The 24788-nt window shown below is 43.1% G+C and overlaps 1 protein-coding gene across 4 annotated transcripts in view; it reads left to right on the top strand.

Moving 5' to 3' along the window:
- The window catches only part of PTGES (prostaglandin E synthase), a 33438-nt gene that overhangs the window by 3734 nt on the left and 4916 nt on the right, over nucleotides 1-24788 (top strand). The window contains exons 1-3 of one of the 4 annotated variants that reach the window (XM_042479755.1): nucleotides 1360-1382; nucleotides 9311-9517; nucleotides 17300-17382. In XM_042479755.1, coding sequence (XP_042335689.1) covers nucleotides 9413-9517; nucleotides 17300-17382 — 188 coding nt within the window. In that variant the 5' untranslated portion in view covers nucleotides 1360-1382; nucleotides 9311-9412. Of the gene's footprint in view, nucleotides 1-1359; nucleotides 1383-5236; nucleotides 5349-5663; nucleotides 6111-9310; nucleotides 9518-17299; nucleotides 17383-24788 lie in introns of those variants that run through there. The other 3 variants (XM_042479752.1, XM_042479753.1, XM_042479754.1) reach the window with 3 other exon arrangements.

The raw sequence follows: 24788 nt of genomic DNA on the forward strand, positions 1-24788 counted from the left end.
TTTGTAATTGTCCAGCGCATGTCCAGAGGAGGCGACCAGGATGGTCAAATGTCTGGAAACCAAGCTTTATGGGGATGAGTTAGTGAGCTGGAGGTGTTTAGCTTGGCAAAGAGAAAACCGAGAGGTGACACGATAGCCATCTTAAATATGTGAAGGAATGTCATGTAGAAGCTGGAGCAAACTTGTTTTCTGTTCTTCCAGAGACCAGAACATGAACCAAAGAATTCAAATGACAAGAAAATAGATTCCACCTAAACATTAGGAAGAACCTTTTTACTGTAAGAGCTGTTCGATAGTGGAATAGATTGCCCCAGAGGGTGGTGGGCTCCGCATCTTTGGAAGTCTTTAAACAGAGGTTGGATGGCCATCTGTCGGAAGTGCTTTAGTTGGGTATTCCCTTGAGATCTCTTCCAGATATAAAATACTCTATGAGATGATACAGCAGATGGCATGTAGCAGAGAAACATTCCAGTCCTTTTGCTGATGGGTTCCAATTTCCGTTCACAAACAATGATAGAACTGGGCCCTCAGATGAATTCTACCCAGGCTATACCCTGATAGGTGATCAAGTTCAATCCCTGTCACTGGCCAAATGGGGCCCAGACTGGGGTGACTGGAGGATATCAAAGCAAACAAGGAAAATCAAAGTGTGCAAGTGTGGCATATCTCTCCCTCCCCAATAGTTATTAGGACTGTACAAACAGGTTAGTGACAGAGGAAAAGTCACTCCTAGTCCTCCATCTGTTTGCAGCCTTACTACCATACTGCAGCCTCAAACTGCAAAGTGAATGCAAAACATATCAGAGTGAGGTTGCATCCAGACTAAAGAAATATCCAGTTTGACACCATTTTAAATGCCATGGCCCAATGCTATTAAATCCTGGGAACTGTAATTTTGTCAGATAGCTAACCTTTTCTGTCAGAGTGCTCTGGTGTCACAACAAACTACAGTTCTCAGAAGTCCATAACATTGAGCCGAGGCAGTTAAAGCAGTGTCAAATTGGATTATTTCTGCTGCATGGATTGATGCAGCCAGGTCACAGATACAAATGCACTCTTTCATGCTACTGGGCAGCTCATAGCATTTGACCATAATATTAACAAGGGCTCCAGAATCTATCTGCTTGGTGGCAGCAATGCAATTCGGTAAGCCCCAAGTAAATTTTCCAAGTTCTGTTTCTCTATATGTTTTGCAGCAGAAAAATGGGAGTTGACGCTATTTGAAACTCATCTTTCTGTCCAGACGGTGGCAGCAGCATCAACCGAATTTGGCAGAAGGTCCCAGCAATGGTGACACTTTGCACAACAGTATTGTTGTTTGCTGTTCTTATGTGCCTTGACTTGTGGAAATCCTAAGGCAAACCTATCCTGGAGTACTCTTGGTAAGACTTAATCAGAAGAGGTTTACCTGAAGCTGAGAGAGTGTGACTTGCCCAAAGCCACCCAGTGAGTTTCGTGCCCCAGCAGGGAATTCAACTTTGGTTTCCAAAGTCATAGTCCAACACTCAAACCAATACAAAATTTGTTGTATGCCTAAATGCCCTGAAGAAGTGGTTCCCAAACTGTAAACTAGGGCCACAATTGGGGACTCGAGAGTTGCTCAAAGGCGGCACAAAATTTGGAACCCTGGTCCTAAACCTTTTCTGTTCTGTAGGGAAGAGAAAGGCAAGGAGGGCACTTGGAACTTTTGCTTAAAGGGAGGAAGAGGAGGAGAAGAACTCTTTCCTTATAAGATGTTAAAATGTGAATATGCATGAATGTGTGAACAAAAATGTCCTGGGTAGCCAATGATTTTTTTTAATCCATGGATTCATTCACAGATTTTATCCATCAGTGGATTTCAATCCACGGTTTGAAAATATTGTACAAATATATAAATTCCAAAAAGCAAGCCTTGATTTTGCCATTTTGTATAAGTGATACCATCTTACTGTGCCATTGTATATAATGGGACTCGAGCATCCACAGATTTTGGTATCCACAGGGGTTCCTGGAATCAAACCCCAGCAGATACCAAGGGCCTATTTTAATTTCCAGAAACCAAGTGGGAAGGGAGGTGCGACATCTGGATGTAGATGTAAAGGGGAGTCATAAAGGTAAAAAGATTGAGGGAAACTGCCCTAAAGGCACCAGATCCTGTCTGATCTTGGAAGCTAAGCAAGCAAGGTCAGCTCTGGTTAGTATGGCAATGGATTCCATGTGGTCTATTTCGGAAGAAGGAACTGGCAAAACCAACTCTGGGTATTCCTTGCCTGAGAAAACCCCATGAAATTCATTTACAATTACGGATTTGGAGAGTGATGTACAATCAGATCATGTAGGGGATGCAGTGATCCATTCTCTCTGATTCACAGATGAAAACTGAGACATGTATCCAAGCAACATCAGAGTGAGGTCAAGAGGCTGAGACAGTGTGACGTGGCCAAGGTCAACCCAGTGAGTTTCCATGGCTGAGCGGGGATTTGAATCCTGTGCTTCAGGTCATGTTCCAACACTCAAACCACTCCGCCTCTCTTACAATGCCTTACCTTCCCCTTTTTAAATATCAAGGCAGAGCAGCATTGTTCTTTTGGTTAATGATACACTAGAGAGCATTGTGCCACATCGGATTACCTTTGGTTTAAAAAATGAAGGGAAGGAAAAACAGCCCCCAGCAACTGTGGTTAATAAAATGGCAAAAGTCCAACCATCCCAGGGTGGGGAAAATGTGTGGGTAGATTGGCAGAGGATTTGCAACAGGCTGGCATGCATTTCTGGGTGCTTCTAGCTGAGAATATATATCTATGGCCCAGCCCCTGAGGTTTCTAAGCCAAAACCCGAGACTTGGGGATGGTCCCTGGTGATATCATGAAGCATTATGTATCAAGTATGAAACCCACTGGTTGGTCTTGGGCAAGTTGCATACTCTCAGCTTCAGGGGAGGGCAACAGCAAACCCCCTCTGAACAAATCTTGCCAAGAAAATCCTATGATAGCTTTGCCTTAGGGTCGCCACAAGTTGGAAACAACTTGCAGGCACATAATAGAAGCCAAGGTATCAAGATCCATTAGCCAACCATAAAGCCACTGTGGTATGGTGGTTTTACCCTCATACCTTCCAACTGTTCTGATCTGGCAAGGAAAGACCTGGTTTAATCCTCTGCTGTCCTACTTTCTCAGCTGCTTTTAAAATGTTCTGTTTTCTTTTTCTCTCCTCCTCCCACTTTCGCACTTTGCCTTCTGCTTACTTCAGTTCCTGCAAATTGAGTTCAAAGTGCAAAGCAGTTTGCAGTCCATTAGCTCAGCAGTAGAGAAGAGTAGAAGAAGGGAAAGAATCTTGTCCTTCCCACTTGGCTCAGGCAAAAGCAAACTGCTGCAGCTTCTCTTAGCTTGTGTATTCCTCTGCATCAACAACTTTTGCCATCTTGACCACACTCATCCAAACTGGCTTGTCCACACACATCCCAAATTTCATCTGTGAAATAGATGTGAAAATTTCATCTGTTACAGGTTATGTATCCTCTAGAGACCCAGCATGGCATAGTGGTTTGAGTGTTGGGTTATGACTCTGGAGACCAGGGTTCAATTCCCAGCTCAGCCATGAAACCCAGTGATCTTGGGCAAGTCCCACTGTCTCGGCGTCAGGGGAAGGCAATGGCAAACCATCACTGAACAAATCTTGCCACGAAAAGTCCATTATAGGTTCTCCTTAGGGTCGCCATAAGTCAGAAATGACTTGAAGGCATACAACAACAACAACAACAACAACAACAACAAACTCACTATAGAGCCAGCTTGGTGAAGTGGTTTAAGCATTGGAGAATGACTCTGAACTCCAGTGTTCAAATGCCCACTCGGCCATGGAAACCCACTGGGTGACTTTGGGCAAATTACACTCTCGGATTCCCCCCCCCCCAAGAAAACACAATGGTCGCTTGACCTTAGGGTCACCATAAGTGACAAATCTGACACAAGGCACACAACAACAATAAACAGTTGCTCACAGCTTGTAATTCAAATACGCACGTCCACACAAAACATATTTTCCTGTTTGGAAATTAAGATTGCCACAAGTTTTAAGTGACTTGTAGACATACAACAACATCACAAAAAATAACTGTAAAGATGGTTGTTGTTGTTGTTATGTGCCTTCAAGTCAACTTTGGTGACCTTAAGGTAGGCCTATCATGGGGCTTTCTTGGCAAGATTTGTTCAGAGGAGGTATGCCATGGCCTTCCCTTGAGGCTGAGAGAGTGTGACGTGCCCAAGGCCACCCAATGGTTTTCATGGCTGAGCTGGAAATTGAACCCTTGTCTCCAGAGTCATAGTCCAGTGCTCAAACCACAACACAATGCTGGCTCCACAGTAGAGCTGAGATCATGGAATCGGGGTCCTCTGGGTTGAAATCTCATGACCTTTTTGAGTGATAGCGACAATGACACACCATCTGACCCTTTCCCTCTGGATTTCCCAATATCCTCTGAGTTTAACTGCAATCTTCAAACTTCCCAGTTACATCAGAGTTTAGCTGCGGTCTGGAGAAGAGGAAAACTGGGATTATCCCGGCAGCGTTGTGTTCTTGTGACCCATCTCTCTTGTCATGCAAAGTAATTGGCATTGATTTCAGAGCGTGATCAAGATCCATTAACCTTACAGAAGACTTGCTCTTGGTGGAGATGCCAACGGCAAGAGCCGCTTCACAGATGTGGATCAATGTGGCAGCTTGAATTTCTGGTCTCTTGTTTGGGGATGTGGCGATAGGGACCGTCATGCTCAGCTCCTGAATTTCAAATATGTATCACCACGCCACTGAGAACCGATAAGGGATAAAGCAAAGGTGTAATTAAAAAGATAAGAGCTAAAGCTCAGCTGGGGATGATAGAAGCATGCCTTCAAGAAACATAGCTAGGGGAAAGTTGAGATGGTTGTCATCATTCCAGGAACTAACCCCAGATTTGTTGTTGTTGTGTGTCTTCAAGTCATATAGCCAACTTATGGCAACCTTAAGGCATAGGGCTTTCTTGGCAAGATTGGTTCAGAGGGGGTTCGCCATTGCCTACCCCTGAGGCTGAGAGTGTGTGACTTGCTCATGGTCACCCAGTGGGTTTCATGGTCAAGCAGAGAATCAATGTGCGATAAAAAGTAGTCCCACTATGCTCATCCCACTGCTTCTGATTGGCTGTTGGGGAAGATCATGGGACAACTTCCCATATTTAAATGAGAGGTGCCAGCAAAGTCCTTCAGTTCTGTTCCAGGCTGATGAGTGGAAAGAGCTTGTCTTCTGCTGTTCCAGAGATTAGGACATGGAGCAATGGATTCAAACTCCGGAAAAAGAGATTCCACCTCAACATTAGGAAGAACCTCCTGATGGTAAGAGCTGTTCCACAATGGAATACGTTGTTTCCTCGGAGGGTGGTGGAATCTCTTTCTTGATGTCGTTGTGTGCCTTCAAGTTGTTTCTGACTTATGTTAACCCTAAAGTGAACCTATCATGGGGTTTCTTGGCACGTTTCTTCAGAGGAGGTTTGCCATTGCTATCCTCTGAGGTTGAGAGAGTGTGACTTGGCCAAGACCATCCAGTGGGTTTCTGTGGCTGAGTGAGGATTTGAACCCTGGTCTTCAGAGTCATAGTTCAGTGCTCAAACCACTACACTGTGCTGGTTCTTTCATAGGAGTTTATCACACAGGATGGTCTTTGAGTCTCTTCCAACTCTATAATTCTGAGAGTTTTGGATTAGGAAAGGCGTCTTTGCAGTATCCCTATTTTTGGCTGCAGTGTGGAGTGGGATTTCAAACTTTCCCACTTTATATTTCCTGTGATAGGAATGCAGTTCTGCTCTGGACATTGAGTTACTAGTTGCGTCTTTCTACTTGAGTGCGTCACGTCACAGGAGGAAATAATTTGAAAAGCAAATTGGCATTCCTCTCCTGAGCTGGGGAAATTTTTTTTGGTAATAAATAAATAAATAGTGGAGCCAGAGCAGTGTTTCCCAAACTGTTGCAATCTACAAATATCATCCCGGAGGAAAACAACACATTCTGGGAACAAACCCTGCATTCTGACCTGCATTCTCTACCCAGTTTTCGTCCCTTCTGGTGCATTCTCTGGAAGTCTTCCTAAAGGCTGTTTGGGTGAGTTACTGTTGTACCTTTTTAAGGATTTTAGTTCCCTTCCGTGGACCTTCGGAACAGGTCTTGGAAACGATGCATTCATTATTATTTGTAATGTAGCAACCTTTCTTTTGATGACAAGGGCATAGCAAAGTTATGTTTGAAAAGTACCATAAGTGTCTGAAACTATTGACATGGTGTGTTAGAGTAGACCCATGGAATAATTGTTGGGTACTTGACACAGTAAGGTGTAGTGGTTTCCACATTGGACTTGGACACTGGGAGACCTGAGTTTGAATCCTGGCTCAGTTGTGATGATGTACCAGGTGACCTTGGGCAAGTCACACTCTCCCAGCCTCAAAGGAAGGCAAAGGAAAAAACCCTCGGAAGAAACTTGTCAAGAAAACCCTATGAAAGTTTTGCCTTAGGGTCGCCATAAGTTGGAAACAACTTGACAGTACACAACAACTTCTCAACTAGGTAAATTTCATTGAAACAGTGAGTCTACTCCAGTTGAGACTAACAGTGGGATTTAGGACAATGGGAGGAATATAGTCACCACATGAATGAATAATGTCTTTGAGTTACAGAAGTCACTTGATATCTCCTGGGGTTTGGCTCCTAGATTCTCCATGGATACCAAAATCGATGGCTGCTAAAGTCCCATGGTCTTGTAAAAAGGCAAAATCCAAGTTTACTTTTTGGAATGTTGTTGCTCTTGTTGAATATTTTCAAGGCACATATGGTTGAATGTAAGGATATGGAGAACTGACTATATATATATTTAAATTATGACTTTGATTTATTCAGGGTTTTTTCTGTGCCATTCTCTTACCCATCCTTATTTCCTCACTTCCAATGTAGCAAGTAACAGGATAGCTGATGCAACAAGTTAATTTTTTCTCCCTGAATACCTTACCATCAGGAAGTTCTTCCTAAGGTTTAGGTGGAATCTCTTTTCCTGTAGCTTGAATCCATTGCTCCGTGTCCTAGTCACTGGAGCAGCAATAAACAAGATTGCTCCATCCTCAGTATGGCATCCCATCAAATATTTGAACATGGCTATCATGCCATCCCTTATTCTTAAATAGCTCACAGGGATCCCCTGCATTGTTGAACATGGAAGAGTCCTAGACTTTTAAAGAACAGAAGTGGTCTTCTGGACACTTCTTATTTTGGACAGTCTGTGGAGTTGCCCAGAAAACTGACTCCCAACATTGTACAAGCCTTCTATTAACCCCCTCCATATTGTCATGATCAGTTTTATGGGAACCTGGGGTGTTGTGGTGATCTCCGACATCATGACGTTCATGGCCTTCAGGTGAACCTTTAACCGAAGCAAGGAAGAGGAGAGGCACATGTTTGACATACCATCTACTCAGCCAACCAAAGAATAAATCCAATGGCTTCTGGAACTTGTTGTTAAGACAAACTCCAGCCGGTTGATCAAAACATGATGACACATGTCAGGATTTTGGCATCCGTAGTTGTTACCGGTACCTTCTCACCTCCTCCTTCCCACACCCCGTGCATTGTTTTCTCATGTATAGAGGACTTTGTGCCAAATGTTTTCCGCTGCGAGGAACACTTTACAAGGCTGCCAATGGCTTCGGTGTCTGCCCTAGCCTCTCCAAACCAGATGTGATTTAGTACATCTTCAAGATACTCAACTGGAGAAAGTGATCTACTAATTTGGTGTCTGGGTGTGGATGACTAACTGTGTTTCCATGTTGCCCAAGACAATGGACTCCATGGAATGCAAATTTCCTAAGATACTTGGCCCATAGATCCAAGATTCAAGCATTATTTTTTTAAAGTATTTTAAAATGAATCCATGGTTGTTTCTCATTATAATACCTAAAACATAACTCATAGTGTTACTCTGTTTTGTTTCATTCGGTTACTATTTTGGAGGAACAAAACCTTTAGTGTTAATGAGGCTGGCGTGAACTTTGGAAAAGCTGTCCAAATGCCTCTAAAAACCTCTTTAAAAGTTCATTTTCAATGTAACTAGAAAAGGTCACTGGTTACCACAGTAGAGCAGCCTCATTCCCATTTGTTGTATTACTTTTGACATGTTGCTTTGTTATGTCTTTGTGCTTTCAAGTTGCCTCTCAACTTACGGGGTTCTCAGTGAATTTCACAGAGTTTCCTTAAGCAAGGAAGACACAGAGGTGGTTTTGCCAGCCCCTTCTCTTCTGCAAGCTAAACATCCCCAGCTCCCTAAGGCGTTCCTCATAGGACATGGTTTCCAGACCCTTCACCATTTTAGTCTCCCTCCTTTGGACACACTCCAATTTCTCAATATCCTTTTTAAACTGTGGTGCCCAGAACTGGACACAATATTCCAGGTGGGGCCTGACCAAGGAGGAACAGAGTGGCACTATTACTTGCCTTGATCTAGAGACTATACCTCTATTGATGCAACCTAAAATTGCATTGGCCTTTTTAGCTGCTGCATCACATTGTTGACACATGTTCAAGTTGTGGTCTACTTGGACTCCTAGATCCCTTTCACCATAATCTACAGTGAGATCACCTGGAGACCCAGTCCCTCCAAATCCAGTTTTGGAGGGAGATCTCAGGCTAAGGTGAATGTGACAGGCATCCAAGACCAGGCACTGCAAGGCCAGTCTTGAGAAGGCCAACATCACCTTGGGAAAGATGGTTCTCCTAGAGCATTGCATCAGCGGTGAATAGAATAGAATGGAATTATAGAGTTGAAAGATACCTCAAAGGCCATCCAGTCCAACCCCATTCTGCCTTGCAGTAAGACATGCCAGCTGGATGCCAGTTGGCCTTGCTGTGAACTGTGAAGTACCACTCAGCGCACACACTGTCGCACAACGCACTGCAGAGGAAATGCAGAAGAGTTAAACATGGGTCGTGTTGAGGAACCTCCTCTCCGATTGGGGAACCCTTGTGAAGTTCTGAAGAACGTCAAGCTTTTCAGCAATGCTAATTTTAAAAAAGTCATTTTTTTCCAGAGGCCATATGTGACATCTCAGACTTTTCTGCTCTGGAAACAGAACGAAGGAAGAGAACAATGCTAAGTGCCTCTTTCGTTTTTGGAGATCTTTCCCCTGGGAATAACGTCCCATTCAGCACCAAGAGAACATGCTTAAGGTTGCGCTGTGTGAGGAACTCCAGCTGGTGGTGGGTGCTTTGAACATTAATCACCCAGTTCTGCAGTTAATCCAACCCCCTTTTTTTATTGCCAGATTATATCATCTGCGGATTTCAGACCTCTTAAGGAAGCAAGTTTCAGATTGCTGAAGGAAACAGAAACATCCCTTCTCTCCCCTCTGCGAAAAGCACCTAGGATGGAGAATGAAACCTTTGCCTCTTTCATCTTCTTCGGAACACTTTTAGTCCTCAAAATGTATGTGGTGGCCATCATTACGGGACAAGTGAGGCTTCGGAAAAAGGTAGGTTGCCTCTTCTTTTGGAAAAGTTACTTTTTGGATGGAAGGAGTGCTTCCCAGCTTGCAAATAACTTTGGAAGGATTGCACTTCAGCTTTTTTTAAAATTTAATTTAATTTAATTTTTACAAATAGCAGGTTTTGTGGTTTAGGGGCTGTAGCAAAACAAGGAGTCGTACCGGTATCTTAAACATCAGCAGATTTTGTTGAGGGGTGGGAATCCTTACTTTGGACTCCAGCCCACTTTATTGAATGAGTTGGGCTCTGATCCAAAGAGGTTCATGCCAAATAAAACATGTTTGTGTTTAAGGTCCCACAAGAATCTTTGTTGGTTTTGCAACACATTAATACAACTACTCCCCACATCATCCCCTTCTCAAAAGATAGTTGTGTTAATTGGTTTCAGCACAGAACAAAGATCAAATGAGAGGGAAAAATCTACAGAAGCACCTCAAATTTGTAAATCTTGAAGGTACTTTTTTTCTCCTTGTAGAAATAGATATTTTGATGGATCTGGCTCACCAGTTTCTGACTGTAGTTGCCATGTGCAGACCACACTGACTGGCACCCTAGAGGGAAGTGTCATAGGTTGCACTGGTGGGACTGGGCCATTCTGGGACTGGCAGAGATGTTGGCCAGGCAGCAAAGGAAGGGGACACTTGAGTGTTGGACTGGGATTCTGGGAAGTCAGGGTTTGAATATTAATGTTGGCGAAAGTTGCACACAAATGCATCAAAGTTCTTTAGCATAAGTCTCCATATGAGCCAGTGGAGTGAACTGGTTCTGTGTGTGGGACTAGTACTGGAACCAGGGCTGCCTTCTGGGTCTAGCGGCTCTGCTGGTAAGACAAGAAAGCTAGTCCCTTTCTATTCTTGCCAGATCCAGAAAGGCTGCACCTGTGACACTTCCCTCTGAGGTGCTACGCAGTGCAGTTCGAAATCTCGGCACCCCTCTGCTGACACCCCTAGGTTCCAGTACTAGTCTAACGCTTAGACCAGTTCACCCCACTGGCTCATGCAGAGACATATACTAAAGAACCTTGATGTAGGATCTTAGTCTTTGTATGCATCTTTCCCTAACGCTAATATTCAAACCTCGGTTTCCCAGAATTCTAGTCCAACAGTCAAAACCACTGCAAATCACTGGTATCCAGTTTCTGATCAAAGAATCATAGAGTTGGTAGAGACCACAGGGGTCATTCAGTCCAACCCCTTGCCATGCAGGAATACACTATCAAAGGATTCCCAACAAATGATTATCCATATACTGTTTAAAAGCCTGCAAAGAAGGAGACTCCACCACTCTCCAAGGTAACGTTTTTCACCGTCAAACAACTGTTACCATCAAGAAGTTCTTCCTAATGTTGAGGTGGAATCTCTTTCCTATAGTTTGCATCCATTCCTCCAGGTCCTATTCTCTGTAGCAGCAGGAAACAAGCTTGCTCCATCCTCAATATGATACCCCTTCAAAATATTTAAACAGAGCTATCACATCACCTCTTAACCTTCTCTTCTTCAGGCTAAACATACCCAGCTTTCTACGTCTCTCCTCATAGGGCTTTTTGGTTTCCAGATATTATTTTCCAGTTCTTATTTGCATTTTGCCCTTTAGGTCCCCTCCAATCTAGACTTTAGGAAGAAACATGCAGAATTTAGCAGGTTGCATGGGATGTAAACAGGTGGGTTAGTGTGATTTTGTTCTGAGTTGAGGCTGGTTTCGTGAACATGAAGTGTGAAAGCTGATCTCATGGAATGTGGATTCCCGACTCAGTTTTCTGGATGCAAGACACAAACAAGGGAAAGGCAGTCTTTCCAGAGAAGGGAAAGCTCCAGCTAAACAGAGCAGTGAAATATGATAAACAGCAAGTGAAGTATTGCGTGGGAGTAAGGAATAAAATCCTCTTTTGCAAAGCATTTGTCAAAAAATAATGGTCTAAATCCTATTATTAGTCTCAACTAGGGTAGACTCAATGTCATTAGTATAGTGATCTCACTTTAACTGTTATGGCTGCCTCCTGTGGAATTCTGGAGCTTGTAGTTGAGTGAGGTACTAGATCTCTCTCAACCATCTCACTTTTTTGTTGCTTTTAAAAATGTCCCAGTATCTCCTCCTGCCATTGTCAGCTTGTTTTGGATGCAGTCAACAAAAAACAAATGCTAAGAGGTCTTGGGGTTCCTTTTTTATGTTTAAATGTGATATATATATATATATATATGCAGAGCTTGGAAAAATCCAATTCTTGGACTACAGTTTCCAGAATCCATGTTGGCTGCATGACTCCAGCAGAAGCGAGGTGCATGGATGACTTTCCAAGCCTAGTAATGCTTTTGAGATGCATTTCAGAGCACTGTTAGTTTTGCACAGAAGCTATTCATTCCACAGGATTTGCATTTTGGTTTAAGAAAATAATGGAGTTGCGAACAGGAGGTACCTGCAGCCCCGACTGAGGCCTTCTCACCATGGTTTTGCCTCTCTTTGGAACCCTAGGGGACATTTTGCATAATTGGGGCAACTTTGCAAAAATTTGTTTTGATCCCTGGAGGGATATTGGGGTCCTCCAGACATGGTGGGATGTCCTCCATGATCCCTTGATGTCATTTGGGAGCAACTGGGTGACACCAACTACAGTGATGTTACTGGTTACATTCCAAAGTGTCCCAGGATAGTATTTCACATTCCTTTTTGGGGGCAGATTTTGGTGGTGTTGGGGCCATGAAAACATCTTTGGAGGGATACGCTTTAAACATTCCAGCTAATAAATATTACTGATGGGAGCAGTTAAGACACTCACATTTAGGGTTTCTCAAGGTGCATTACTTAAAAAAAATATATATCCAGGTTTGAGATTAAACGACTTAATGCCAGCCTTCCTCGAAAGGGTGTCCTACAGCATCCTTAGACAGATCTTGTAGCACCTAAAGAAAGACGTTAGCAGCATGAGCTTTTGTAGACTAAGGGCCCAAACAGACAGGCCAAAATAAAGCTGCTTCGGGCCACTTTGGAGGCATGCTGTTTAAATGGCACATGCATCTTAAGAGACCAGAAGCTGCCCAAAGCTGCATTTCAGTCCTTAGGACCAGAGTGTGGCTTTGGCATGGCTTCCGGCCTCTTAGGACACACGCAGCATTTAAACAGCATACCTCCAAAGTGACCCGAAGCAGCTTTATTTTGGCATGTCTGTATGAGCCCTAAGTCTACTTCCTCACATGCATTTGGACCTTTAGATCCTTTAGACAGCAGTGACCATCATCACTAGTTTCTAAGGCTAGTAACTGCAGTACAAAAATTCTGGTGGTTGACAGGCTTGGAGAGTGCGAGGCAGAAGCTGGTATTGATGCAAATTTCCAAAACCAACTAGCTTTTAGTGGGAAATTTTCTGCAGGTGTATGTAAACCTTGAGATTTCCATAGAAACAACTCTTGTATCAGCTCTTTTGGGGTGAGGGTTGGTTAACACAGAAACAAATGCCTTTAGATGCTCTGAAGTGGCTTATTTGCAAAGACCTGGGCCAGTTGGGTGTACAGTTTGACACTACTTTAACTGTCATGCTTCCAGAGGGAAGCATGTTCTAATAGAGCTGGCTGCTCTGCAAACATCATCTGCATTTGTCCTTTTGGATCTCTTGTTGCAACTAAAGGCTTATCTACATGATTAACATACTCTTCATTCCAGTCAAATAGACTGCAATCCGGCCATGTGAGATTAAGTGGAATTCAGGGTTGTTTTTTTTTCAGAGGGGTTGGGAATGCCATAAATTCATCTGAGAAAGGATTTGCAGTTTTTATTGGAGTATCCGTGAGGATGTACATGATCAAATGCCAGGATTTCCATGGCGGTACATTTTTTCGCAGAGGAAGGGTGAACAGATGCAAATTTGCACAGGAAAGTAAAGTCAATTAAAGGTCAATGCTAATATGCAAAAGTCCACATCATTTTGCTTAATACATTTATGTGTGGACTAGAAACTTGGGCTAGAAACTTGGGCTAGAAAATGTCCCAGTATCTCCTCCTGCCACTTCTCCCTTCATTGTCAGCTTGTTTTGGATGCAGTCAACAAAAAACAAAAGCTAAGAGGTCTTGAGTTTTCTCAAGTCCCAGGATGCCAAGGGACTCCTGATGCTGAGACCGCTGCCTGTGAGCAATTGTGAGACAAGTCCAAAACACACTGCAGAAATAATCCAGTTTGAGACCGCTTGAACTGCCCTGGCTCAATGCTAGCGAATTGTGAGAACTTTAGTTTTGTGGGACATTTAACCTTCTCTGTCAGAGATCTCCGGTGACACAATGAACTACAATTCTCAGAATTCCTTAGCATTGAGCCAGGGCAGTTCAAGAGGTCTCAAACCAGATTATTTCTGCAGTGTGTTTTGGACCTTCATTGTATAGCATTATCATTAACCTTTAAACCAACAGCAGCGGAAAACTGAATCTTTCCGGTCCCCGTTCAAAAACTAGAATGAGAACTCGGTTCCCGTAACAGGAATACGTACGTCAGGATTTCTTTTGCGGAGGCTGTTCTCTCTTTCTTCCTTTTCGGTTGTCAAAACCCATTCATTCTTTAAGACTGGCATTTTGGAATGCTTTTAGAATGCTTTCTTTTTTAAAAAATGAAGGGCTTATATAAGTGCTTTCACAACCGTGTCCTTTTCCATAAGAGGCTGACGTCTTATGCGGCATTAGATGGTATGCAAGACATAATCTCAGCCTCTTTTGACAGCTGGGTGGAAAATAACAAGGAGCAGCTGTATTGGCAACTGCAAGATGGGGAAATATTTGACTAAGTCCACCCCAAAGGGTGATAAAAACATTGAAGGATTGAGAAGAATCAGAGCAGAAGAAGTACCAGAAGTGCTTTTCCAGATCTTTACAATGTTGTGAATGAAGGGTGACCAGGCATCCTCCTTTTCCAGGACATGTCCTCCATTAAACCTTTTGTCCAGGAGGAATTTCAAAACGTCCTCCATTTTGGGCAGGATGAAGAAGCATGGATTCATATTTCTATGGGTTGATTTTACCTTTTGTTTCGTAACGTCATACGTGTTGCAGCACCTTCTCCCCCTTTGTGGTTATGACGCCTGGTCACTCATGCGACGACCTACAAAGACATGCTGTATAAAATGGAAGGGAACAAATGTGAAATGAAACCTATGGAGACACTAAAACAACTTGATCTTAAAGCACACCAGTTTTTTAATATCTGCAGCTGAAAGAAAGATTTAAAATAGATCCAAGAGTGGAAGATTTCGATGAGGAAGCCTCAGACGCTATGATTAAATGGGCATCAGACTTTGGCCATACTATTGACATGGACAGTTGGAAGTTAGCTAGAGAAAGAACGAAGGAATTTACAATCCCTCTTTTTAAAAAGACATTAGAATTTATCAATGTACGCATGTTGCAAGGAGAGAACAAAAAGCACAAGTGGAAGGAACCTAGCGGCTTCTTTCATTTAATCATCATCTAGTCCTTAAACCACTATTGAAGCACTTTAAAAATATTCAATGTATACTAGCTTGAGTGATGAAAATGGATGACCAAAACCCAAATTATTATTATTATTATTATTATTATTATTATTATTATTATTATTTCTTCCCAGGATTTGGATTTATCTAATTTCTATCTCCCCTCATTCAAAGTGGCACAACTCCTGGGGTTTGGGTTTGGGTTGGAATACCACATATTTCTTCAGAATACTTTGAAGCAGCGATGACTTAGAGTTTCTTTTCGAATAAAAGCAAAACCACTTCCTTGATGAATGGAGTGATTCGGCTGCTAAGGCATGAAAATACAATTTTATGACCGGAGGCTGTATCTGGGAGAGGCTTCCCCGACTTTTCACGCCTGAAGTGTCCTTTTGCTAGAGCAGAACTCTTTCGTAGTTGGGCGCCTTCAAGTTGTGTCCAACTCATGGAGACCGTATTACGGGGTGTTCTTTGCAAGGTTTGTTCAGAAAGGGTTTGCCTTAATGCCTTTGCCTTCCTCTGAGGCTGAGAGAGTGTGACTTGAACTCTGCCTGCTGCACTGATTGACATCTTAATTGACAACAACAAAACCCTCTTGACAAAATACAAACCTGTGTGACTCTAACATAGTCCTTTTTTCTCCTCTGTCTGATTTTTCACACCTTTGCCGGATGAAGAAGCCAGTGAAGTTTCGAAAGCTTGCATCATGTATTTTGTGGATTTTTGCAAAGGTACCAGCATGGTGCAGTGGTCGGAGCATTCGACTAGGATATTGGGAGGCCAGGCTTAGCCATAGAAACCCACTGGGTGATCTTAGGCAAGTCGCACTCTCTCAGCCTCAAAGGAAGGCAATGGCAAACCTCCTCTGAATACACTTACTGACAAAGCCCTATGATATGAAAGCCTTAGGTTCGCCATAAGTCTGAATTGACTTGAAGGCACACAACAACAGCATGGCTGTTTTGTGGATATTTGGACAACTTGCCCAAAGCAACCCAGTGGGTTTCCATGGCTGAGCTGGGATTTGAACCCTGGTTTCTCAGTGTCCTAGCCCAACGCTCAAACCACTACTGGGCCTTTCATATTTACAGTCAGCCCTCCGTATCAATGAATTTTTTTATCCACGGTTTGGAAATAGTTTTAAAATGTATACATTCCAAAAAGTAAAGCTTGATTTTGCCTTTTTATATAAGGGGCATCATTTTACTGTGCCACTGTATTTATTGGGACTTAAGCATCCATGGATTTTGGTATCCTCAGGTATGTGTGTGTCCTGGAATCAAATCCCAACAGATAACAAGGGCCCACTGTATAATAATAATAATAATAATAATAGTTTATTTATATTTTCACACCTCTCCCAGATGGATTGAGGTGGAATTACAGTCCAATAAAATACATACATAAAATATATACATCAACACATAAAATACATATAAAACATCAATAAAATTAATACAGTTATATTGTATATATAATTTTGTAAGAGATTTCCATATTACTGTATTCAATATTAAAAGGAAAGGGGAAGGGAGAATCTATTGAATCTAGTGGCACCTTTCAGACCGATTTTGCTTTCTCAACATGAGATTTTGGGGATCCCAATCCGCTTGCATCATCCAGTATTTTGCTGATGAAAACTGGGATATGTGTGACCAAGAAGTATTGTCAAGGTGGCAAACTTTATGAATGAGGAAGAACATACAAGCTCGGAGACGCTACAGAAGTTTGCTTTTGCCTGAACCTATTGGGAAGGACAAGGTTCTTTCCTCTCCTTTTCCCCTCATTGAGTTAATGGAGTGCAAACTACTTTTGTGCTTTGAACTCAGTTTGCAGCAAATGAAGTAAGCTCAGGAGAAAGGGGGAAAGTGGGAGGAGGAGAGAAAAACCAGGATATTTTAAAGTCAGCTGAAAAAGTGGGATGGCAGAGGATTAAGTAGACTGTGTTTGAATCCCTGCTCAGTGATGAGAACACATTGGGTGGCCTTGAGCAAGTCACACTGTCTCAACCTTAGAGAAAGGCAGTGGCAAACCCCCTCTGAAGAAATCATGCCCACAAAATAACCCTATCAGAGGATCATTTGAAGGCACATAGCAGTAACAAACAAGGATGCCCTTCACATCCTTATTCTAGGTAGATGGATACAGTTCTGCCAAAGAATTTCTTGTAGAGTCATACAGTTGGAAGGTATCCCAAAGGTGAACTTGTCCAACTCCGGAGGTGGCATCTGGTTTGTTTTCTTTTCTGTTTTTTAAGTGCTGGAAGGCAGAGATGCTTTGGACTGTCATTTATCTCTAAGCTAATCCTTCTCTTTTCTGCAGGCTTTTGCCAATCCTGAGGATGCTTTGAGGCATGGAGGACTGCAGTACCACAGAGAAGACCCAGATGTGGAACGCTGTCTCAGGTCAGCCATTTCTCCTGAATTTATAGCAATGGAGGGCAATTGTGAGAACTATGGAGTCACAATGGACCTTACAGGAGACCTTTATGAGCTGTAAAATCTGTCTATTTGTCTGCCTGTCTGTCCATCTATCCATCTTATCTATCCGTCTATCTATCTATCTATCTATCTATCTATCTATCTATCTTCATCCATCCATCCACCCACCCTAATGTTAGTCTCAAAGGTGCTACAGGATCTCTCTACAGACTTAACATGGCTATATCTTTGAATTAAACGGCTTTTTCTTGGGGGCACAAAGACAACAGAGTAGGAGAGGGCCCAGCCTGTCTTGACATTACACCCTTATTTAGTGATCTGAGGTCATTTTTTCCCCTTGCACTCACAGCCTTTGCATGCAAACCCCCTGCAGCGTGGAAGCTGTTTCAGCATAGTTTCCCCAACATTGGACCCACCCACATAATAGATTGGCTCCTGTTCCTTTCCACCCAACCCTACATCCCTATTCTGCAGGATGTGTATGAGTGGAGAGGGCCATTTTCACTTTCCATAATCAGACTGACACAACCCTTAGAGAAAGGAGGAGGGGTGGGGAACATGACGTCAGGCATTTCCTCTGATTCTGGCCTTCCTTGGTTTTTCCAGTTGGCCATGATCCCCACCTCCCTTCTTTCTGACACCATTGCTTGCTGGTTTCTTAGTTGTTATCCAGGCTCCCTCTCTCCATTCCAAAAGGGTGCAATGTCTCTCTGAAAGTCAGTAGCATAGTATATTGACACCCAGTGTTGTTCCTAACTGCCCTTGAGTCGACCCTGACTCATGGTGACCTTTTGGTTGAGACATCTCCAAGATCCACTGTCATCAATCTCTCTGCTAAGGTCCTGCTGGCCCAGGCTTGTGTCCTCCCCGATCGAGTCCATCCATCTGGAGAGAGGTCTTCTTCCAAACATCCTGGCTACTAAGACTCCTAGATCTCTTTCACGTATACTGTTGTCAAACCAGGTGTCCCATGCCCTCCTTTAGCTACTGTTTGAATTGTTTTGTTCCAGCAGAGAAATATTTTTTTTGCTGTTAGTTATTCTATCGGTACTTGACTCTTTCCAAAACAGAGGTGGAAGAGGCTGAGGTGATTTTTCAGATTTGTGGTTTTTTCCATACACTCCAGCTCTCCTGATTTGGAGAGACACTCCACATTATTCCTCTGTTATCTTACTTTCTCGCTTACTTTTTAAATGTCCTCCTCCCACTTTCCCCCTTTATCCTCCGCTTACTTTAATTGCTGCAAACTGGGTTCAAATTGCAAAGAGAGTTTGTACTCAGAAGGGAGAGGAAAGGGCAGGATCTTGCCCTTCCCAGTTGGCTTAGACAAAAGCAAACTGCTGCAGCATCGCCAAGACTGCCTGTTCTTCTGCATCAGTAATCTTTGCCGTCTTGACCACAATCTGATGCATCTCAGTTTTCATTTGCGAAATGTTTAAAGGGTATGCTGTTGTCCACACCCTTGCGCTCCTGCCCATGTGCCAAGACAGTGTTGCTGAGAAACAAATACACAGTGGAAGTCAAACAATCAAACTAAAAGAGCCTCGCTGGGCCAAGCAAAATGCAAATGGCCAAAGCGCCTGTCCTTCCTTATGCAGAAAAAACTAGCCCGGAAACTGACAAAAAGAGAAAGAGAGTACAATTGACTGAACAATCCCTTTTAATATGTGTATTTAATTGTCACTGCCCATTTTTTTTTTTTTTTTTGGAGGGGGTCCACTTCTCAGAAAGATGAGTCCTTATAATTTCAAAAGAGGTTTTCTATCTTGTCTAGAGAGGAGGATGTGACAAATTGAAGGATTAATGCTTGCAGGGCTGATCAGATGGATTGTGGTCCAGTTCCAATGGTAGTTAATTTTTGACTAAGCCAGCTGTTTCCTGGATTGTGCAATTTTAAAACAGGACAGTTCCTTAAACTGCAAAGTTGGAATTTATGCTACTTTACTATGAAATCCTACAGAGTCTAGAGTAGAGACCCTGCTGTGTGATCAGATATTAAAAGTAAAGGGAGAATTAACAGCCCAGGATATACCAAGAGATTAATTCAATGGTTGGCATAGGATAGGATTTATTGTTGAATGTCATGTCAGCTTTGTGGTCAAGACGGCAAAGGTCACTTTGAATGAGAGACCTCCATGAACTCTGATTCTAACTCTGGTCATCACCTGCCCTGTTCAGGCCTTGCAAACTCAGAGCTGTGGCTTCTTTATGGAATCATAAGACTTGGAAGAGATCCTAAGGGTCATCCAGTCCAAATCCATTCTGCAATGCAGGAAGACACCATCAAAGCCTTCCTGACAGATGGCCATCCAGCCTCTATTTGAGAACCTCCAAAGAAGGAGACTCCACCATTCTTCAAGGCAGACCATTCCACTCTCAAGCATCTCTTACCATCAGGAAGTTCTTCCTAAAGTTTAGGTGGAATCTGTTTTGCTGTAGTTTAGATTTATTGCTTCGTGTCCTAGTCTCTAGAAGAAAACAAGTTTCCTCCATCTTCAATATGATATCAATTTATATATTTAAACATGGTTATCACATCCCCTCTTCTTCTCCAGCTAAACATACCTAGCTTCCTAACTGTTCACCATTTTGGTCACCCTCCTCTGGATACACTCCAGCTTCTCAACATCCTTTTGAATTGTGGTGTCCAGAACTGGACACTGTATTCCAATAGCGTTCTGACAAAAGCAGAAGAAAATGGCACTATTGCTTCCTGCGGTCAAGACACAACATTCCTATTGAGGCAGCCTAAGATCATCTTGGCTTTTGTAGATGCCGCATCACGCTGCTGACTGAGGTTCAATCTGTGGTCTACTAATACTCCTAGATCCCTTTTGCATGTACTGCTGTCAAGCCAACTGTCACCCATCTTATATCTGAGCCTTTCACTGTTGCTGTTTGAGTGTAATACCTTATATTTATCCCTCTTGACATTCATTTTGTTAGTTTTGGCCCAGCTCTCTAATCTATTAAGGTCATTTTGAATTCTGACCCACCGTTGAGACTTACAGGGTTGTGCTCTGCAGATGCATCCCTTCCAGTTGCTGGTTTCTCCCATTTGATTCTCACCATATTGTCCTGGCGGGTGGTTCTATTTAGTGGAAACTTATTGGATCTGAACAGGTATGCACACCCAATAGGTATATGGTGCCACAGAAACCAATGGCAGGTTGCACTGCATCGAGTGCAAACAACAGAGTTATAGCATTATGGTTCCACTTTAACTGTAACGATTCCATCATATGGAGCCCTGGGATTGGTAGTTTTGTAAAGGATTTAGGCGTTTAAAATGGTTTCGAAGTGCTATAACTGTGCAGCGTGGAAGCAGAAATGCTCAGAAAGTATCTCCTTCCACCATTCCTGGGATGGAGAATAGAAAAATCTGTATTTTACTTGGGTGATAAGAATTGGACTTAATCCATTTGATCTTATGGAAGCTTGTGGTTTTCATAGCTTGTGTGCCCAGCATCATCATGAAAAACTGAAACTCTTCTAGAAAAAAAAAAGAGAGGTTTTAATATTTCATCGCCTTTTCTGCTGGCATTGCAATTCCTTGCTTTTGTAGGGGCTCTTTTAACAAATGGCTGCAAGTTTCACTTTTCTTCTGAAATAAAAAGAAGTGAAGCAGAGTTGAAGTGAGAATCAGAGCAAGGAAGGACGAGAGAGGGTTGTAAAACCAAAGCTTGATAGAGGAGACACTGTTGATAACAATGCAAATTAAATAAACAAAGGGGTTTAGACTGTATAAGCCTCATAAAGTGCTGCCTGGCTGTGCTTCAGGCTTGGAGTTGCCCACCCCAGTCTTTCACTTTCCAGCAGAGATCCCTTGAAGGCTTTGACTTAAGCTGCATCTGCACTGCAGAATTAATGCAATTTGATGCCACTTTAACTTGCGGACCTGTAATTACAGAACCTAAGCAGAGTGATGGCGGACAAGGGCTCTTGGAGATGTCTTATCCACAGGGTTGCTATGAGTCGGGGACAACTCAAGGACAGTTAAGCACAAGAACAAACCTGATGAAGAGTTCTGGACACGTAAAATTCTTTCATCGCCTATGCCCCAATTCTGCAAGGTTCCACTGGTGTTGCTAATGGTGTGAACCAAGTGTGTCCTTTTCAAATGATGGTCATCATCCACTTGATCCACAGTGTCCCTGAAACAGCAAGGAACTACCAAGTGGATTTAGCTCTTGCAAAGGAAGAGAGTGAACAACACACTCAATTTAGTTTTTCTCCATCTTTGGGTACCCCTTGGCTTCATGTCTGGTTGCCACTGCCTTCTGACTTACCAGTCCCAGCAGGCATCAGTTGCAACTGGTATTAACCCATCTCTGGTAACTCATGGCACTCCTTCTGGCTTTGAAGTTCTTTAGCCCAAGCTCCTAAAGGAAGAAAAGAATCTGTTTCTGGACTGAAGCATTCCAGGGAAAGCGACTTTGGTGTGGAGAGATTTACAACTTAACCGTGCTTCAAGCAAGCAAACCAGCCCTGGAATGTAAGCAAAGGACTGATGGAGCCTTTAAAGACCTTCGGTCCGCAGGATGCAGAGTAATCCAGGCATCCACTTCTAAAGAGATGGAGAGGACTGCAGTTTTTCAAGCTGCATGGCGTTCTCAGTTTCAAAACAACTTCCTCCACATCTTCCTCCCCCACCTCATCCTTTCACAGCTGCAGGAATCCATATTCCAGCTGTCTCAGCACCGATTCATTCCTTGCAGAAATGCCCCATTCATATGTTGGTGTAAGTTGTTGGGGAGGTCATTGGCTATGTCTCAGGCTCCCTCCGGGCTCTATAGGCCTCAATCTCTTGGTCAGGGATGTATCTAGGTCTTATACGTACCAAAATCTACATGTGTTGGCTTGTATCCCTCTTCTATCCTTAGCAAGCATGATCATTGAAGCTGAAGTTGTACTCCAATACATCTGGAAGGCTAGAGGTGCATGACAACCATGTCCATGCACAATAAAGGACCAGAGATTGGAAGTAACTTGAAATAACTAGTTGTTTGTAATTAATTAAATAGTGCTGTATAAATATCCTTTGATTTAGAGGCGAGTTGGTCACCTATCAGGGATGCTTCACCTGTACATTTCCATGTACCCCCAACATTTGATACCTCCAGCATGTCACTGGTAAAACCTGAGAAGCATGTGGCCAAACAACATCAGAGTGTGGTCAAGATGGCAAAAATTATTAATGAGGAAGGTCACACAATCTAGGTCATGTTGCAGCAGTTTGCTTTTGTCAGTGCCCACTGGGAAGGGCAAGACTTTTCCCCACCTTTCCTTCTGCAGAGTTGAACGAGTGCAAATTACTTTTGTATTTTAAGCTTGGTTTGCATCAAGTGAAGTAAGCTGAGGAAGGAGGAAAATGCGGGGTGAGGAGAGAGAAACTGGGGCACTGAGACAGCAAAGAATAAACTGGGACTGCTCATGTCAAATTGGGACAATTGGAGGTAGGCTTTCCTTCATTGTCAGAGGACTGGATTAGGAAGAGGAATATTATTATGTACATGGCACTTCACAGAATAAAACATTTTTAAAACCCCAAAGGTGTACAATATTTTGAACAAAATTTGGAAAGAGGAATGCAACTATAAAACCAATACAATTATGAAACAAGCGATTCAAATAGAAATGTAATAACCAATGCAATTCCATACAAAACGAGCCAGCCCATGCATGCGATCACAATATATAAGATTACAAGACTAAGTTTTTAAAAGCTTCCAAAAGGATCCCTTCTGATGGTGTGATTCTATCGTTTGAACAGCTGCCTTGTAAAGCAATATCAAAGGAGACCCCAAGGAGAGAGTGGTGGCTGTTGTATGTAAAAGCAGACTCCAGGTCCTGTGCAGAGTGGGTTGCCAGAATTGCAGTCTCAGGAATGCCATCTGTCTGCACTCTCCAAGTATTCGTAATGCATGTTGCATTCCTTTGGAACAACATCAAGGAGAAAACTGACCTCCTTCATGCCCCCAGCTGAGAGTCTGGTAACTTTTTCCATCCTTACAAACAGAATCATGGTATCAATAGCTCCTTCTCTTCCAAAAGTGAAGCAATGGACCACTTTTTTTTAAAGTCATTGATGTGCTGCCACCTTCACACTCTCCAACTTTCCTGCTTTGGCAGGGAAAGTCCTGGTTAAAATCCTCTGGCATCCCACTTTTTCACTGCTTTTAAAGTGTCCCAGTTTCTTCCTTCTTCTCTCACTTTCCTCCTTGGTCCTCAGCTTACATCACTTGCTGCAAACTGAATTCAAAGCACAAAAGTAGTTTGCATTCAGTTCACTTAGCCGTGGAGGAGAGGACACAAAGGGAAAGAGCTTTGTCTTCACCAGTAGGCTCAGGCAAAAGCAAACTGCCAGCTCTCTTGTGTATTCTCTTCCTCGCCAATAACCTTTGCCATCTTGACAATACAGTACTTTCATGTGCCCCAATTTTCATCGGTGAAACATTGAAGGGGATGTAATCTCTAGGAGAAACAGTATGGTGTAGTGGGTTGAGCATTGGACTACAACTCTGCTTAGCCATGGGAACCCAATGGGAGACCTTGGGTGAGTCTCACACTCTCAGCCCCAGAAGACCCTGCAATAGGTTTTAGGGTCACCATAAGTTGGAAATGACTTGAAGGTACATAACAACATGTACCCTCTAGAGAGCCAGAGTGGTGTAATGGTTTGAGCATTGGTCTACAGTTCTGAAGACCAGGGTTTGAACGCAAAGAAATCCACTGGGTGGCTTTGGGTGAGTCACACTCTCTCAGCCTCAGAGAATGGCAAAGACAAACTCCTTCTGAAGAAATCTTGAAAAGAAAACCCCACGATGGGTTCACCTTTGGGTCGCCATAAATCAGAAACCTAAATATACACTAGGACAAGAACAATGTGCCCTGGAGAGATGGGAGTGTAATGTTGCAAGTGTGAGATGCAGCGCCAGCTGGGAAACCAAACTTCTTGTCATTTTCTAAAACAAATAGTCTGGGCCAAGCCATCCCTCCCCCTTCACCACTGCCTTCAGATCTTGTTTCTATTCAGGGCAGGAAATGGCTTATGGTTTGTGGGTTGCCTTGTTTACCTAAACTCCCATTAACAGCTCTGGGATCCGGCCAAGGTGTGCATATACATAAATGTGGAAGGAAATCAGGATATGATCCAAGTGCGCTTGTCACTATGGCAATGGCGGCATCCATCCATGCACATACTTTTCGCCTCTCTCTCATTAATGGGAATGTGTGTGACGTGGGTGATTGGGGCCAGCTGTGTCTTGCATTCATCTCTCTCTCCTATCCATGCTGTCCGTTGCTATTGCCCAGGATCACATGTGGCTTGCCTTCTTGCCTCCATTTTCCAGGGACGTAGCTAGGATTTT

The sequence above is a fragment of the Sceloporus undulatus genome, chromosome 7 (assembly GCF_019175285.1).
Source record: "Sceloporus undulatus isolate JIND9_A2432 ecotype Alabama chromosome 7, SceUnd_v1.1, whole genome shotgun sequence".
NCBI classification, from domain to species: Eukaryota; Metazoa; Chordata; class Lepidosauria; order Squamata; family Phrynosomatidae; genus Sceloporus; species Sceloporus undulatus.